Source organism: Euprymna scolopes, chromosome 27 (assembly GCF_053919585.1).
Source record: "Euprymna scolopes isolate OS-2025 chromosome 27, ASM5391958v1, whole genome shotgun sequence".
NCBI classification, from domain to species: Eukaryota; Metazoa; Mollusca; class Cephalopoda; order Sepiida; family Sepiolidae; genus Euprymna; species Euprymna scolopes.
In genome coordinates, this window is record NC_136508.1 from 79,404,240 (window position 1) to 79,421,345 (window position 17,106).

The 17,106-nt window shown below is 30.9% G+C and overlaps 1 protein-coding gene across 2 annotated transcripts in view; it reads left to right on the forward strand.

The window, feature by feature from the left end:
• Window positions 1–17,106, forward strand: part of LOC145248938 (inactive tyrosine-protein kinase 7-like) — a 306,146-nt gene that overhangs the window by 230,889 nt on the left and 58,151 nt on the right. For both annotated transcript variants that reach the window (XM_080110733.1, XM_080110732.1), the window contains 2 exons: window positions 1,999–2,129; window positions 3,759–3,888. In XM_080110733.1, the coding sequence (XP_079966859.1) occupies window positions 1,999–2,129; window positions 3,759–3,888 (261 nt within the window). The remainder of the gene's footprint in view (window positions 1–1,998; window positions 2,130–3,758; window positions 3,889–17,106) is intronic.

Consider the following 17,106-nt stretch of genomic DNA (forward strand, 5'->3'; position numbering starts at 1 on the left):
ATTGCAATTTATATTAGTTTCATAATATACATTGATGAGATCCTCGACTGTATATAAGCAAATATATATATTTGATTTGAAAAATTGGAAAACCGAATGATGTTATATTTTTTTTTTAATTAATAAACGATTATGATATTCTTATTTGTAGATTTTCTTTGTGGAAACAAAATATTAATTGAAGAAATTTTTTTTTCTCTTCATTTTGTTTGTATTAATCCGAGGAGTTGCTCCCTGCCTCAGATAGAGAAAGGTACACGTCAGTTGTTATTGATGGTTGTCGCAAGTCTGAATTGATGCGGGGTTCGCGCTAATTTAACATAGAGAAAATTGGTCACATGTTTGGAAACATGATTTCACAAGTTTAATTTGAAAATGTAGAAAATTATATGTTTTATTAAATAATTATATTTATATCTTTTACAAAAACGTAAATATACGACAAGTACTTTTATTATATCTAAACAAATGGTTTGATAAAACCGAAAGCATTAAGGACAAATAGCAATAAAATATTACAAATAATAGAAGCTTTTTGGTCCCCCAACAAAAGGAGGATGGGCCTGTAAATTCACCCTTGTCCGTTCGTCCGTTCGTCTGTCCGCAATTTTCTCAATAACTACGCTTTGAAATTTTTGGCAATTTTACACAAACATTGAACATGATATGAGTAAAAAAAAAATAACAGAACGGATTTTCTGGGAAAGTCCAGTTGCTCCCCACCCGGGTTAAAGTGGCTAAAATTGACACTTTTGTACTTATTAAAAAAAAAAAATCAATGTCTTGGATTTTTATAAAAGTTTCTGAAAAGTTGTAATTAACTAATTTCTATATAATTGTGTTTGTCTATACTTCACGATAACTCTTCGGTATGCCCCAGGGGCTCTTTTAGGGCTAATAAAAACACTCCATTTTTGAGACTATTTTACCATGTTTGTCCAAAATTTTCTGTGTATGTCTATTTAGTAGTTTGGCATGGTGCTGAACTCAAATTTAAATATGTTAATGTTTTGGAGACTTTTCGGGCTAAAGGTGTGTGGGGGGCAACTGATGGACTTAGTCATTTCTTTTTTTTTTGCATGGTGCAGAACTCAAATTTACATATGTTAAGGTGTAAAACTGCACCGTTTGTTCATGCACCACGATTTGACGCCCCTCTGGGGACTTTTGGGCTAAATGGGTGGTGGGCAAATGCTGAACTTAGTCATTTTTTATGCCTCGTTCACTTTGCATGCTTCACTTGTTTTACATATAATTTAAAAGGCTTAAATGCATAAAAGATTATAGAAAATAAATCTCGTTGATTAACGTGGGCAACGTAATAAGATATGTCTCTGACTTTACAAGGAAGTTCATGTTAGAATTTGTTGATGGTGTATAACTTTTGCGGGAACCGCGATTCGTTTCTTGGCAGAGATGACTGTTCTGTTTTTTATACACATGTTTTAACCAATGTCAAAAGCCATTGGAGAATAATTAGTGAGATTTTCTGTTGAACTATGGAATAGTACTCTTGAGTGTAGAGTTGTTCTGGAAATATGTTTATTAGGTTGGTGCAAAAATAATGTTTTTATATATACAGTTGAACGTCAAAAAACAACATTTGTTTTTGCACCAACCTAATACCATGTTTATATTCGTATATCACTTCACTGTATATAATATTATATTTAGCGATCTATAAAGATGGTCGGCTGATTTAAAATATCTTACATATTGTGCTATGTATTGTTTCAATGAATTTCGAAAAAAAAAATGTTTTCTATTTTTTTAACGTCTTTTTTGTTTTTTACACGAACAAGGCTGCATTATTTATTGTAAATTGTTCTGACTGTATTCTTTTGTGAAACACCGGTTTGCCACAGTTCTGTTTATATATAAATGATTAATTCATTTGATGATAGATGATTCGCCATTACTGTTCTCTTTAAAACTCTTCCGGATTTTTTATTATTTAATTTTGTTTTAAATAAATAATGTTGGTCTTTGTTTCTTTAGATATTATGTGTTCAACAACGGATCTTTATACTTCCCCAACATTCAACCGGAAGATGAAGGGACTTACCGTTGTGAAGGATTGAGCCAACATCACCCAAAACAGGCCTTCACTGCCGAAATCGAATTGGCATGTAAGTAGAACCATTATCAACACCTATTTTTTTTCTGTATTTTATGCTTTTTTTGATCAATTAAAAACTAGCAAAAACTAAATTTTACTGTTTTTCTGACTGTATAACATTTTCAATAACAAATCAAATATGTTTATGCATACGAGGTGATTTAAATAAGTTTCCAGACTTTTTTCGCCTACTATACACTTAAGTAGAATCATTTCAATCACCAAAATACCACATTTAGCATAAGAGTCATCTTACTTAAGATATTCTCAAAATTGGTTTGAAATGTTTATTTTTCATAAATATGGTTATACGTATGTCGGGGGGGGGGAGGTGTTTATACGTGCTTGTCGGACGTCATCACTACTTTTTGACGTCGCCGTTTCGTCTTTGGTTGCTATAGAAATGAGCTTCTTTTTATGAAGCAAGAGGGCACAAATACAGCAATTTTGTAAATAATAAGTATTTTCTTTAAGGGTGGGGGACAAAGACGAATGGCACACATTTTTCAGTAACATGGATAAGGTAACAAAATTAATCCGGAGAAAAAAAAAACCCACCAGAGCCGATATCCGGAACGTTTTTGTTCTTGCTTCTTAAGGGAGGGGGTGTTTGATCAACACTGCTGGGGATCCAGGGTTAAATAAATTGTTTCAAAACAGTTTTTCAAAGGCAAATAACTGATGGCCTCTAAAATATTAGAACACGTTTGAATATTTGGAAGCTATCTAATACCGTGATTGCAAGAGATTAATTGACTTAAATAGTTTTAAACGAATGATTTGGGATTAAAAGTGTTTTAGCATTAAACACAATGCATATATATATATATATATATATATATATATATATGCACAATACATATATATATATGCTCAATGCATATATATATATATGCATTGTGTTTAATACTAAAACGCTATATATATATGTATATAGTGAAACTAAACTTAACTATACTAAAACACTATATATATATATATATTTATATATATAGTAAGATGTAAGGGCCCAATCACATACTTTTCTATGCCTAATATGCATAATTATATTAGACAGTTTACAATAAATCAATGTTTGGTTATGCATTAATAATTTGATTGTCCTATTTTTCCTATATATAAGCAATAGTTTTATAAGTAACAAAACGTAATTAAAGTAATTTAATAAAAAAATTTCAAACCTTTCTTCAAATGTGGTGTAAATTATTAAAAACAATGCATATATATATATATATATATATATATATATATATATATATATATATATATATATACTACTTTCAGGTTGGTTTCTTGTATCCATAATTAAAATTAGCTTCTAAATTAAAGTAAGAACTGACTTATAACTGAATTATTTCTCTTACGTCAACTCTTCTTGTGTGTATGTGTCCAAAGAGGGGAATGGACTTGGTAAAGAAGAAGAAAGAGGGACAGATGGAGAGTAATAAGAAAGAAATAAAAGTTATGTTACAACTTTGCCCCGGGCAATGCTGGTTAGTCTTTTAGGAAATAAATGGAACGACAGAAGAAAGAAATTAAAAATATAAGAATTACGTTCTATTGTTTCAAATTGATTAAATTTGGATTTTGGTTGCTTTTTTTTCTCCTAATTTTCTTATTTTAATCTTTTCTTTTTTAGATTTAGAGGATTTTACATCAGATATGTTTGAACCACGGTTGATATCGAATTACCCAATGGTTATTCCTGTCCATTCAAAATTTGAAATCAAGGTCCTTCCAAGTTCAGGAAAACCGAAGCCAACGTACAGGTATATCAATGTTTTGAATGTCGATTTTAACATATTCTTATTAGTAGTAATTTATGCATAGTAGCACGATCATAAGGAGAAACCAATTCACAATGTCGGTCCACACCCCATCAACTGCCTTTTTTAAAGTGGCACTCTCTAGAAGGTTGTAATTGTGCTGGTGTAAGCTACGTTTCCGCTCAACTCTCATCGTTCTATTTTAACCAGATCTAATATAATGAATTCTCCACTGCTTCCTGCACATCTTCCACAAAGTATTTTCGTTTCTGTTTATACAGCAAAAACGATGTCGTGGTATGTTGAATTACTTTCACTCAACATATCCTTGTAGTGGAGTAGATTGCTGAAACAATCTTTCACTTAATGCTTGTATCACCAAGTGAAAAATTCTTATGGAATATTGAGATAACCTGTCTCACTATTGAGCTCCCACTGCCAAATGATGATATTTCATATTCCATTCTTTTCCCTAGCACTCGGTCAGTAGATCACTATATCGCTCATAAGTTTTGATTTTTGCAATAGCAAAATTATCCTCCCAGGATACAATCAACTCCAATATAATATAAAGTTATGTTACACAGTGTGGGCCACTTAAGTTATGCTGAATATGCTGCTTTCTAGTCCCAATGTTTTCGCTGTTGCTTGCCTCATAAAGTGCCCTTTCTTGCCGCGGCATGCGCCTTGTGCCGTTTGATCTAATTTTTTTCCGAAATATGAAGTGTCTCAAGAATATTAAATTCACAATGAGTTCTCAATCGCGATTGTGCTCGGCTAAGACCAGATGATTTTAACCAGCGTTCGGTTTTACAGTTTTCACAAGGTGTGTGTGTTTTCCTTCTTTAAGAGTACCTGATATTAAGAAAACGGTTACTCATCTGGTATTGACCATGCTCACCGTTGCCTAACATCGTGGCAGGAGCTGCTCAGCGCGCTTATTTTGCCTTGATAGAGTGCTAAACAGGCTTCGAAACCTCGTAGGTGATGCACTTTTCTCTTCCCTGCAACCTCTTTCTCACAGAAGAGCCGCTGCGAGCCTGTCACTGCTCTATTGTTATTCTCATGGCAAGTGCTCGTCTGAGCTGCAACCTATAGTCTTACCTTGCTAAACTTTCACATCAAAATATTCAACTAGTTACAACAGCTATAAAAATTTCCCCAATTCTTAAATCTAAATGCAGATTCCATGAACAAAGCTTTTTTCCTAAAATTGCCTTCCTGTGAAACACTGTTCCACTGGCTTACATCCCGGCCGACTGCAATATCGTAGCCTTCAAGTCCAATGGAAACAAGTTCTTGTTGAGCTGTATGTTTAAATGATCAAAATTTACCTAATCTACACCATTAACGATTACTAATCTCCCACCTTACATTCATTAACCCTTATCCCCGAGTGGCCTTTGGGTCTTGATAAGTCATGACTTCCTTGTAAAAAAAACAAACAAACAAACTCTGATGTTATAAAGACCCAATGTGTTTACAAAAATCCCAAACAAGTCGCTTCCATTGCATCTTTGGCGATAATCAAGATTGTCTGCTCTTTCTGACTTCCGGTTTTTACTGTCCATTTAGCTGGATAATTAGAAATGGTCAAAAAGACAAAGATAAAGCAGAACTTTCACGTTATCATTAATGCGAAGGAACCATATCTTCTTGTCACCATTAGCGAATCTGCGAAAGAGACATCAGAAGTCAATAAGGGAAGATAATATTGACTATACCCTCTCATCCTTATGTACATTTTTTCAGCTGATCAGTACTTTTAATTAGACCACAATAGATAAGGAATATGCGAGGAGCTTCAATCTCGTTCAAGCGTTCTCTTTTTTAATTCCTTCCATTTGGATCTTTGTTGCTCCTCTCTTGAATTTACTTTCCTATCTTTTATGCTAACGTTTTCTGATTAAAATAAAGTGTCTTTGCTTTCATTGTAATCGTTTTTATTTAAATTCATATGAAAATGCATTCTTAATACGGGCTCTTCTAGTTTTGCTATTTTTTTTACAGCTGCTTTTGTTTCAAGACATCATAGAACTACTTCTTACTTTAGTATGTTTAAAACACCAAAATTATGATATGTAATGTAGAATTTAAGTGGGATTACATGAAAGCACATCTATATGACTAACCAACTCATTATAGTAGGATACTTTTGAATTAGTTTTCCTAAATGTTTCTTAGAGATTAATCCCGTTAAATGTTATTACATATTGACCATAATTAATTGTAATTAATTACAATTAATTTGTTATTCATTAAAAATAATTTTCTCAAGCGGTGTCAAAATCCAGTCTTATTTTGGAATTGCATGAAGCATAGAACCCCTGTTGTCACACACACACACACACACACACACACACACACACACACACACACACACACACACACACACACACACACACACACACACATTTCGTAGGGAATCACCAAAAACTCTAATGAAATCTGTAGGTTTCTTCCTAAATTATAAACTGTTCGCTGCTGAGTTCTTTAGGCGGTTTAAAGATCTTGAGTTTAAGGAAAAGTGAAGTCACAGGGAGCAAAATCAGGTGAATTTGGAGGCCGTTCCAATGCGACGATTTTCTTTTTAATTATCAACTGCTGGATGTGTGAATAGCCATTCTTTATCTGGATCGATAACATCAATATTTTCTATTTGTGTTAAGAAGAATGCGTTTAGGTGTATAATATGAAACTCAACCAGTGGCAGTGCCCATTTTGCAAAAAAAAAAAAAAGACTGAAAAGAGTTGAGACACTTCTTAGTTGTTGTTAACCGTTCTTTCTACATTTATAAGTTTAATATAATCTATCATCTGCATAGTATTTATAATTTTTCTTAGTTTCAAACAATATTGTTTTCGATAGAATGTTATGCATCATGCTGTGTTAGGTGAATCTTAATACGTCCGCACTTAACATCAATAAATAAAAGAATTCATTAAGGGCGCAGGACTGGGGATAAACAAAGAATATCGTATGTACAAGTTGTTTTGCTTTATGGTATGCTTTTGTTTATTCCTAGTATTAAATAGTTTTTTTTGTTAGTGATATTATCCGCGACCGCAACAAAAAAGCAGCGTAATACATAACATGCTATCTATCTAAAAATAATCCATAAAATAAAGATATTGTATGAAATAAATAAATCTAGAGACTGAAGCAATGTATAGGATATCAAATATACAAAATATGAGTAATGTCTAGAATAATGAATACTGTGGAAAAATGTAATCTACTAAAAAACAATATACAATTCAAAGTAATCTACAACAAACTGCGCATGCATGCCCCCCTCTTTGGTGTTGCATGTGAGATGACGCCACGAAAATAGTAAAGAAATGATGAATATGAGAAGTATGAAGGGCCAACGCTGCCTTCACATTTTCGCCAAGTTTCAGAAAAATCTAATGGATGAGGCAAAAGTTATGGGGTAAAAAGTGTCATCTTTTTGCAACGTGGGGGCATTTGTGACCCCTTTTGAGCTCCTGGGAATGCCGAATCCCAGTGAAAATGAACAAACGATGCTTTTTCCCGCCTAAAGACATTTTTATTTGAATTCAGCACCATGGAAAACCACTATATAGACATACATATAAAGTTTTTGAGCAATATGAAAAAAAGCTCCATAAAGGCATGCTTTTTTTAGCCCTTAAAGTCCCAGAGAATTTTGCCAGGGTCAGCCATACTGAATTTTATTAAGAACAATCGCCTCCACATTTTGGCCAAGTTTCAAGAAAATCTAATGGATGGATCAAACGCTATGAGGGAAAAAGATGTTATTTTCGGCCATTTTGGGCACTTTTGTACCTGGGGACGCCGAATCCCAGTGTAAATGTATAACGAACAACTGTGCGGTCTCAGGCCTTAACATATATATATATATATATATACATATATATATATATATATAAATATATATATATAAATATATATATATTATAAAGCCCCCCTCTTGGGTAGAGCACTATCGTAAATTATCTTACTCGCTACTTAATTTAGCTGAAAAAAATGCGAAGCTCGCGGTTTGTTTACAAACAAACGTTTGAGCCCTCTGCGAGTGGCGGACGGATGTTTATTTAAATAGACATTCGGACAGATTAATTTCGGCCACCGATTCCGTAGTCAGGGTTGAGAGCTGCCGACTGTCATCACGACGGTTCTAGGTTCGATCCTCGGCTTGGGATAGGTGTTAGTCTAGCGGCACTGATGAGTTGTGAAACAACGAAACAGGTCTGTATGTCGATGACTAAAATATATTTTATATATATATATATATATATATATATATATATATATTTGAGATGTCCACCGTGTAAAACCACTATTTAGTCTGACATATCAAGTTTTTGTTGAGAAATATGAAAAAAGAGCCACAAAAAGGGGCATTTTTAGCACTGAAAGTTCCGGTGGACGCGAACCAGAATTTTTCCAGGGTCACCCATACTGGCTTTATATTAAGAACATTTGGCTCCACATTTTGACCAAGTGTCAGATAAATTTAATGGATGGACCAAAAGTTAAGGGGCAAAACGTGTCATTTTTATCCATTTCGGGGGATTTTTTTTTTTTTTTACTTCTTTTAAGCCCTGGGGACGCAACGGAAATTTTCGCAAAAATTTGTTTTTTACTGTGCATATCTATTTAATGAAATACAATTTGTGGCAAAATTTCAGGAAAAATTAATGGACGGTTATCTGGCAATCATCCGAACTAATGGACGCACGAACTCCATTGAAAACATAGATAAATCAAGGGACACTATTCTATGATATACAAAACAAAGTAACCTACACACTAATATAATCTACAGAATAAAATAATCTAATAAACATTCGTATAGTAAGGATACGCACGATTTCGATATAAATTACACAAGAAGGGTTGATGTTCCGTAAAACCAAACGACTAACCAACCAATCACAGAATAAGACATGTAGAAAAGCAAGAATCAGCCGTGTCCTAGTTTGTTATGTCTATTTATGCGCCAGCATGTATTTAAGTGGGTGTGGTGACGAACCTCCGTTGGCGGGACGGACAATGGCCGAGACTAATAGAACCTTGTGATATTTAATAAGCGGACTTGAAGCCGACAAAAGTAAAATAAATTCTTTCTTGTATATCATTTCATGCGTTCATTTTAATCGCATTTTTTTTTTTGCTCGGGAAATTCTTCACTCCACGGCGTGAAAAGAATTATTTAAAAAAATACAAAAAAAAAAAAAAAAAAAATGAAGCTGCACAAGTTTGCAACATGACACATCCTTATTAATTAGATTTGGATCCGATCATTTCATTTGGTTACGTCTCAGATACGAGGTGTGTCTAAAAAGTAACGGGACTCGTGTCACAAAAAATATTTAAATTAAAAAAAAAAAACCACAAAAAACACACATGCTTTGCTCTTATACTCCTTTTTACTATTTCCTATCAAAATCAAGGCTGATTGCTACTTGTAACCCAAGGGGCTACTATTTGGGGCTGTGTTTAACATAAGATTGTGGGGCGTTGAGAAACGAGATACATGTTCATATTACATTCCAAATTCTCTAGGTTAGTACAGACGAGAGACAAGAAACAGGTAGGGAATTCCAAAGAGAAGAAACTATTAGAGTAGAAGGCTTTCTGTCATCTGGTGACCTCAAAAATGAATGCGTTGGATCTTGCCGCTTGTCAGGTTAATTACGATTAAGTACACCGAGGGAGCACAAGTGCTATCGTAGTAATCGTTAGTAGTGTACACTGGATTACTTAAGAGTATGACTAATCAAGAACTTCTACACGTTGGACTTGAAGACAAGCATATTGTAGTCAGCTAGAAAGCAGGAAAACAAAAGGAAGCTCTAAGAAAGAAGCCTTGTTCATGGAATCTACGTCTAGGTTTAGGCACAGATCAAGAGTGGGAGAAATTATTGATAGTGGTTACAACTAGACGAGTGTTTTTCGTGAAAGCCAGGCAAGTGGATATATATATATAATTTTTATATATATATATAATTTACACACACACACACACACACACACGCACATATATATGTATATATATATATATATATATATAAATGAGAATTTCGAATTAATCTTTATAAATTTATGACAAAATGTATTGTTTGACAAGAAATGAAAAAGAAAATACAATTTTCTCCTTAATCCATGGGTTTTTAAATGAATGGTTTATATATATATATATATATATATATATATATATATATATATATGTGTATATATATATATATGTATATATATATATATATATGTATATATATATATATATGTATATATATATATATATATATATATATGTATATATATATATATGTATATATATATATATATTTATATATATATAAATATATATATATAAATATATATATATAAATATATATATATATATATATATTTATATATATATAAATATATATATATATATTTATATATATGAATATATATATATATTTATATATATATAAATATATATATTTATATATATATATAAATATATATATATATATAAATATATATATACATATATATATATATAAATATATATATAAATATATATATAAATATATATATATAAATATATATATATATAAATATATATATATAAATATATATATACATATATATAAATATATATATAAATATATATATAAATATATATATAAATATATATATAAATATATATATATAAATATATATATAAATATATATATATAAATATATATATATAAATATATATATATAAATATATATATATAAATATATATATAAATATATATATAAATATATATATATAAATATAAATATATATATATAAATATATATATATATATAATGGATAAATGACAGAGGCCTATATTCCAAATTCATGATATTGACCATCTTACAATTTATTCCTTTAGTCCAGTTTACACTTACAATTCTTGACAGTGTCTGTTTCGTAGCAGAAAATCATTCAATTGATTATTATATCAATCTGAAGTTCAAAAAACCATTATGTAAGCAAACTATAAGGTGTTTGCAGCTTCTATTCAAATTTTGGGATATTTTAATCATGTCGAAACGTATTTTATTTCCTTTTGTTGGATTGATTGTTGCTATTTCTTCGGATGCGTTAAGGGCAAGATAGATTCACCAATTGATATAATAATTAAGTAAATGATTTTTTGCTACGAAACAGATACTGTCAAGAATTGTATGTGTCAACTGAATTAAAGGAAAAAATTGTAAGCTGGTCAACATCATGGAAATTGGAATATGGACTTTTGTGATTTATTCATTATATGACCTGTAATTACATATATATATATATATATATATATATATATATATATATATATGTTACATGATAAGGGCTTTCCCCTTTTCATGTAAGTATAAAAATAGAGAGATTTAGTTAAAATGAAAATGAAATAGAATAGATTAAATTCGAACCTCGTAATTTAGGTTTAGAAATAAATTACGAGAGAGAATTAGCAAATGGAATGTAAAAAACAAACCATTGTTTAGCTTTGAGATAAAATAGTTTTAAGAAAAGAATGTGCATTGTCAATTCTGTTATGAAATTCAATTGAAGAATGTAACTATAAGATAATTTAATAAACATGTTTTCAACATATTGGAATTATAGGTTACTGGGAATATAGGTTAAAATTCCTTTTGTAAACAAAGGAAAAAGTTTTAGACACGCATTTCCAGAACACGTGAAAGAAGACACATGTTTTAACATGTGTATGACGTCATGGAAAATGGGAAGTTCTCGATATAGTTAGAAACTTTAGAGTTAAGCAGGAGGAGTCTGAGAAAGAGTCGGAGGACGAGAGACCACAGCCTGGAGTCCAGAGATGGGAGTCGAAAGTCTGTCACCTTTAAAACATAAAATGTAAAACGGTCACCTTTGAAACATAGAATGTAAAACTTCGAATTCCTGACTAAGAAAACCACGACCGGTCGAAGAAGAAATAAACCCATCATGTGTTTTTATAAACGTCGTCTTTGTGTTGTAATTCTACCAAAAAGGTAAAGTGAAATTGTCATTATATGTCTTATATATCATGTGTTTTAAAATGTCTTTACATACACAATGTCTCGACATCTCATATCTACAATGTGAACACTAAGACTGTCTCAACACTACCTCCTCACTAACACTTCTAAGTATGAACATTTTATATATATGAATCTCTTCATAACACGAACACAGAACGCAACAAGACTCTTAATAAGACTCTTACTAAGATTCTAAGACTCACTAATAATGAATCCACTATATAACACACACACACACACACACACACACACACACACACACACACACACACACACACACACACATATATATATATATATATATATATATATATATATATATACAGGGTGTCCATAATGTCTGTGTGCATTAAAAATAATTATAACTTTATTTGCATTTGTGAAGTTTTGTCCGCATACTTTTATTCACACTAGACTTTGGGAGCTTGAGTTCTAATGATACACGTCTTACCGACTTTCTTGGACTTATTGTAAAGGATTCTTCTATTAATGCAACACTTTCATCACTGATACATGACCTTCCAGACCGTAGCTTATCATGGACAGACCCTGTCTCGTTAACTTTTTTTTTAATTCCATTTAGCGATAGTCTTCCTACATGGTGCTTCTGTTTTGTATTCAATTCTAAATTTTCTTTCCACAGCAATAGCAGTTTTCAGTTCAGCCAACAAAAGGACACAGATTACTTTTTCTTCAGTTGAAGCCATGGATCAAATATATTCTGAAAAAAAAAAGAAAGAAAATATTTCTTACTTATCTTAAAATTACAACAAATTTTCTGGTGAAGAATTATTCAATAACTATATTTAAAACTAGGTACATGAAACTATATGTGTGTATATATATGTATATACGTATGTATATTTTATCTATCTATCTATATATATATATATATATATATATATATATTTATCTATATGATAAGCCGTGGTACTGTGTTGTAGAATCAAAGAAAATTTGTGACTGGGTTAGTATCATCTGACCAGCAGTATTTATCATATCCTGTACTGGTGATTGCATGAGTGTGATATACTACTTTCTGTAGGTAAAAGAATTAATATCTATTTATAATATATATATATATATATAATATATATTATTATATATATATAATATTTTATAAATAAATATTAATTCTTAATGGAAAAATTAAAAATAACTTAACTGTGTTGTGTATGTGTGTGTTTGTGTGTGACTGTAAGCTTTTTTCTTTTTGTAGCTGATAAGTCAGTCAAGCAGTATATGCCATCAAGAGAGAAATATATGCTGGTAGTGAGTTTTTGTCCAAACTTATTCTGAAATAAAGTTCAATGAAAATTACTGGAGGCCGTTGCAAGACCACAGTGCACCTTAACAGCATACTCAAGAAAAAAACCTATGACGGTGTCAAAATATCATACAATTTTACCAGAGGCCATATAGATTCGGAGATTTTAGGCTTTCCAAACCGATAGATTTATTCTAACACTGACAGTTCAGCCCAGCTTTGCGCGAGCCCTATGTACTGCTTATAACATTATATATATATATATATATATATATATATATATATATATATATATATATATATATATGAAGACTGAAGGATCGGTCGAAAATTATGTACTTATAAAAAGAATTATGTACTTATAAAAAAATATTATGTACTTATAAAAAAAGTTTTTTAATTTTTTTTCATAATATTATTTTTTTATTCCTGCACGTCACCAATTGAAAACGAATAAGGAAAAGTTATAAGCTTTTATACTTTTCGTATTCTTTTATATATATATATATATATATATATATATATATATATATATATATATATATATATATATATATATATTAGAAAGTCTGACTCATGTAGAGGTAACATACATCTTAAATTTCAAATGTTTAGACCCAAAATAAGCAGAGGAGTTTGGTGGAGTCTGTAAAGGTTAACTCTTTCAACTTTGCCCTCTTAGTAGCCAAACTTTTCCCCCAAAACTAATGAAAAAGATTGCTGTATGTCTGAATACCCTTTATGTAAAATTTCAAATGTTTAGACCCAAAATTAGCCGAATAGTTTGCTAGAGACCATAAATATCAAATCTTTTGAATTTTGACCCTTTGGTAGCTCAAATTCCCGGGGGAAAACCGACTAAAAAGCTTGCCCTATATCTGAATACACTTTATGTAAAATTTCAAATGTTTAGACCAAAAATTGGCTGAGATGTCAAACTTTTTAATAACTTTGACCCTAATTTTTGTTCGGGACTCAAATCATGTTAAAAGCTTTGATCCATGTCCAAAGAACCTACATCTAAAATTTCAAGTGTGTAGACCCAAAACTGTAAAGGAGTTTCGTAGAATTTTAAAAGGCCAAATCGTTGAACTTTGACCCCTTAACAACCAAATTTTTGACCGAAAACCGATTAAAAAGATTTTCTCAAATCTGAATACCCCTTATATTAAATCTCGAATCTATAGATTGAAAATCGACCGAAGAATTTGGTAAGGAAATGTACACACACAGACAGTTTCACTTTTATAGATATACTAGCGAGGGGTACCCGAGTGGGTTAAAAAAAGGAAGTATGAGGATCGAACCCGAACCCTTGAGGCAAAGTTGTAAATTAAAGTGTGAAAAAAAAGTGCGATGTTAACCATTGCCCCACATCGAGATGCTAACGGAAACACGTTTGAATTTATTTAATTACTTGGATTTAACAGGTGCCCGTTTTGATGAGTTAATGAGGTCAACTGCGGGATGGTATTCATTTACTGCTGAACGCTTTTTTTTTTTTCCCACCCCCAAGATGTTATAGGAAAAAGACTAACCCACATGCGGCGAGCGACAAATATTGAATATTTATCTTCCCGAAATCGAGCAAATTAAATAGACAGGCGAGCTTCGTTGTTAACTGTGAGATATTACGATTTCTATGTGATATAAAAAGTTTTAAAAAGTTGTTAAGCGAGCGACCGCTTCTCTGAAAAAAGCCTTTTGTTGACATACAGAAAAAGCGAACACATACATACATCTCGAGTCTATAGATTGAAAATCGACTGAAGAATTTGGTAAGGAAATGTAACACACAATCAATTTCACTTATATATATATATATATATATATATATATATATATATATATATATATATATATATATATATAGATTAGCTCGACTGGTGCAAATAATAGGACTTTTGGTGTATACGTTAAAGAATATAAATTTTAGCATTTGTTCTATAGATAACAATTCAGTTTAAAAGAACTGACACTATACTGATAGAAGAAGATGCAATAGAAAAAAAGAACAAGTCGAAAATATAAGAATATGAGTAGCATTTTAATCGTTTTTTAAAAAATAAAATTCAGATTGCTAAGTGGTTTCTGTAATCGGCTCTGCAATTCAGTCAAACGCAATCTTGCTCTCAACGTAATCTGTTTGGGAGCTGTTTTATGTATTGCTTTGTTAAAGTTACGAAAGGATACAATAAATTTAGGAATTATAGCGTTTCTTTCTTTTCGTTTTTTTTTTTTTTGGAAGGGGAGTTTTGCTTATCATAAATGCTAAATTAAACAATAGCATTAATAAATCAATAAACTTTATAAAAACAATAACGTGATTGAAATAAAATATTTTAAAGCCTTTTAGATTGAAAACAATCATTTTGCAGACAGCGTTTTCGTAAAAAAAAAAATTAGCAATTTGATATATATATATATATATATATATATATATATATATATATATATATATGTGTGTGTGTGTGTGCGTAAGATTGTTAGCTTAGGATTTCCCTAACTTTATATATATATATATATATATATATATATATATATATATATATATATATATATATATATATATATATATATAAGAGAGGGAAATCGTAAGCTAACAATCTTACATATATATGTGTATGTGTGTGTATGTTTCAATCCTGGCTTGAGGTAATTGCCTGTCTAGCCGCACTGATGAGCTGTGATACAGCGAAACACTACTGTATGTGGATGCTATATATATATATATATATATATATATAATAATAAGATGAACAAGTATCGAATTCAATATTTTTATCTATATCAGATCTTTTATTATTTTCATTTGTTAACCATACGTATATCTAGTAATAGTGTAATCCTACTATTACTATATAAAATACATTCGAGTTTGTTGTTTCTGCCCTATCATTACTTTTATAGTAGGTGCTCATCGTCAGAACTCCAATCTATGGTAACTTCCTATAAATCATTCGCAACATATACATATGTATCTGTGCCTAAAACTAAACGAAAATTTCATTCCCGGTTGACTATAACATGGTCGTCTTCAAATCCAATGTGAATAAATTCCTATGGGTTCGTCCAATATATATATATATATATATATATATATATATATATATATATATATATATATATATATATTGGTTTCCCGGATATCCGTTTTAGAAATAAATTGGATATTCACCGGAGGAAACAAATGAAGTCAATTTTTGTAGGTGAAAGCGTTTCTCTGGAACGAACTGGATTTGAACTTGGCATACCCAGGTTTTCAGTCCGTGTCATTAACCACTTTGTCATCGTCCTTTCGCCCTTCTACCTGTATGGTTCACTATTCATCCTAAATACATTAAAATGCTTATTTCTACTAACAAATCACCTACAGAGATAGTATCTGTTATTATTTGCCAATACAGCATTTTTAAGCGTAAAACTTTGATGAATATTCCTGCGTTTCGATAAAAAAAAACAAAAAAACGCCTAGCTGGTTTATCGCCAGTAAATGCATGCGTAAGAACAACCTTGGCGAAATCTATAACATAGGGATTTAACATTGGTCACTTGGGTCAGATTACTCAACGATAATATGCATTCTTGTTGTTACGTCGTATTGCTAAATCAACGGCCATTAATATTGATGTCAGCTTATAATATGGCGCAGTGTAAAAACATGGATCAACATTTTGAGCGGGGGAAAAAGAACGAACAGAAAGAGTAATGAAGGTTTTTTCGGAATATTCGATTAAGTCTTAGAGTATGTAATTTTTTTTACATATATATTTATTTATTTACATATATGTTTATATATATTTTTTATATATACTAGAAAATGTACCCAGCGTTGCCCGATATTTACCCTAACGTAAAATTCCTAAAAAAAAACGGAGTAAAAAACAAAAACAAAAATATT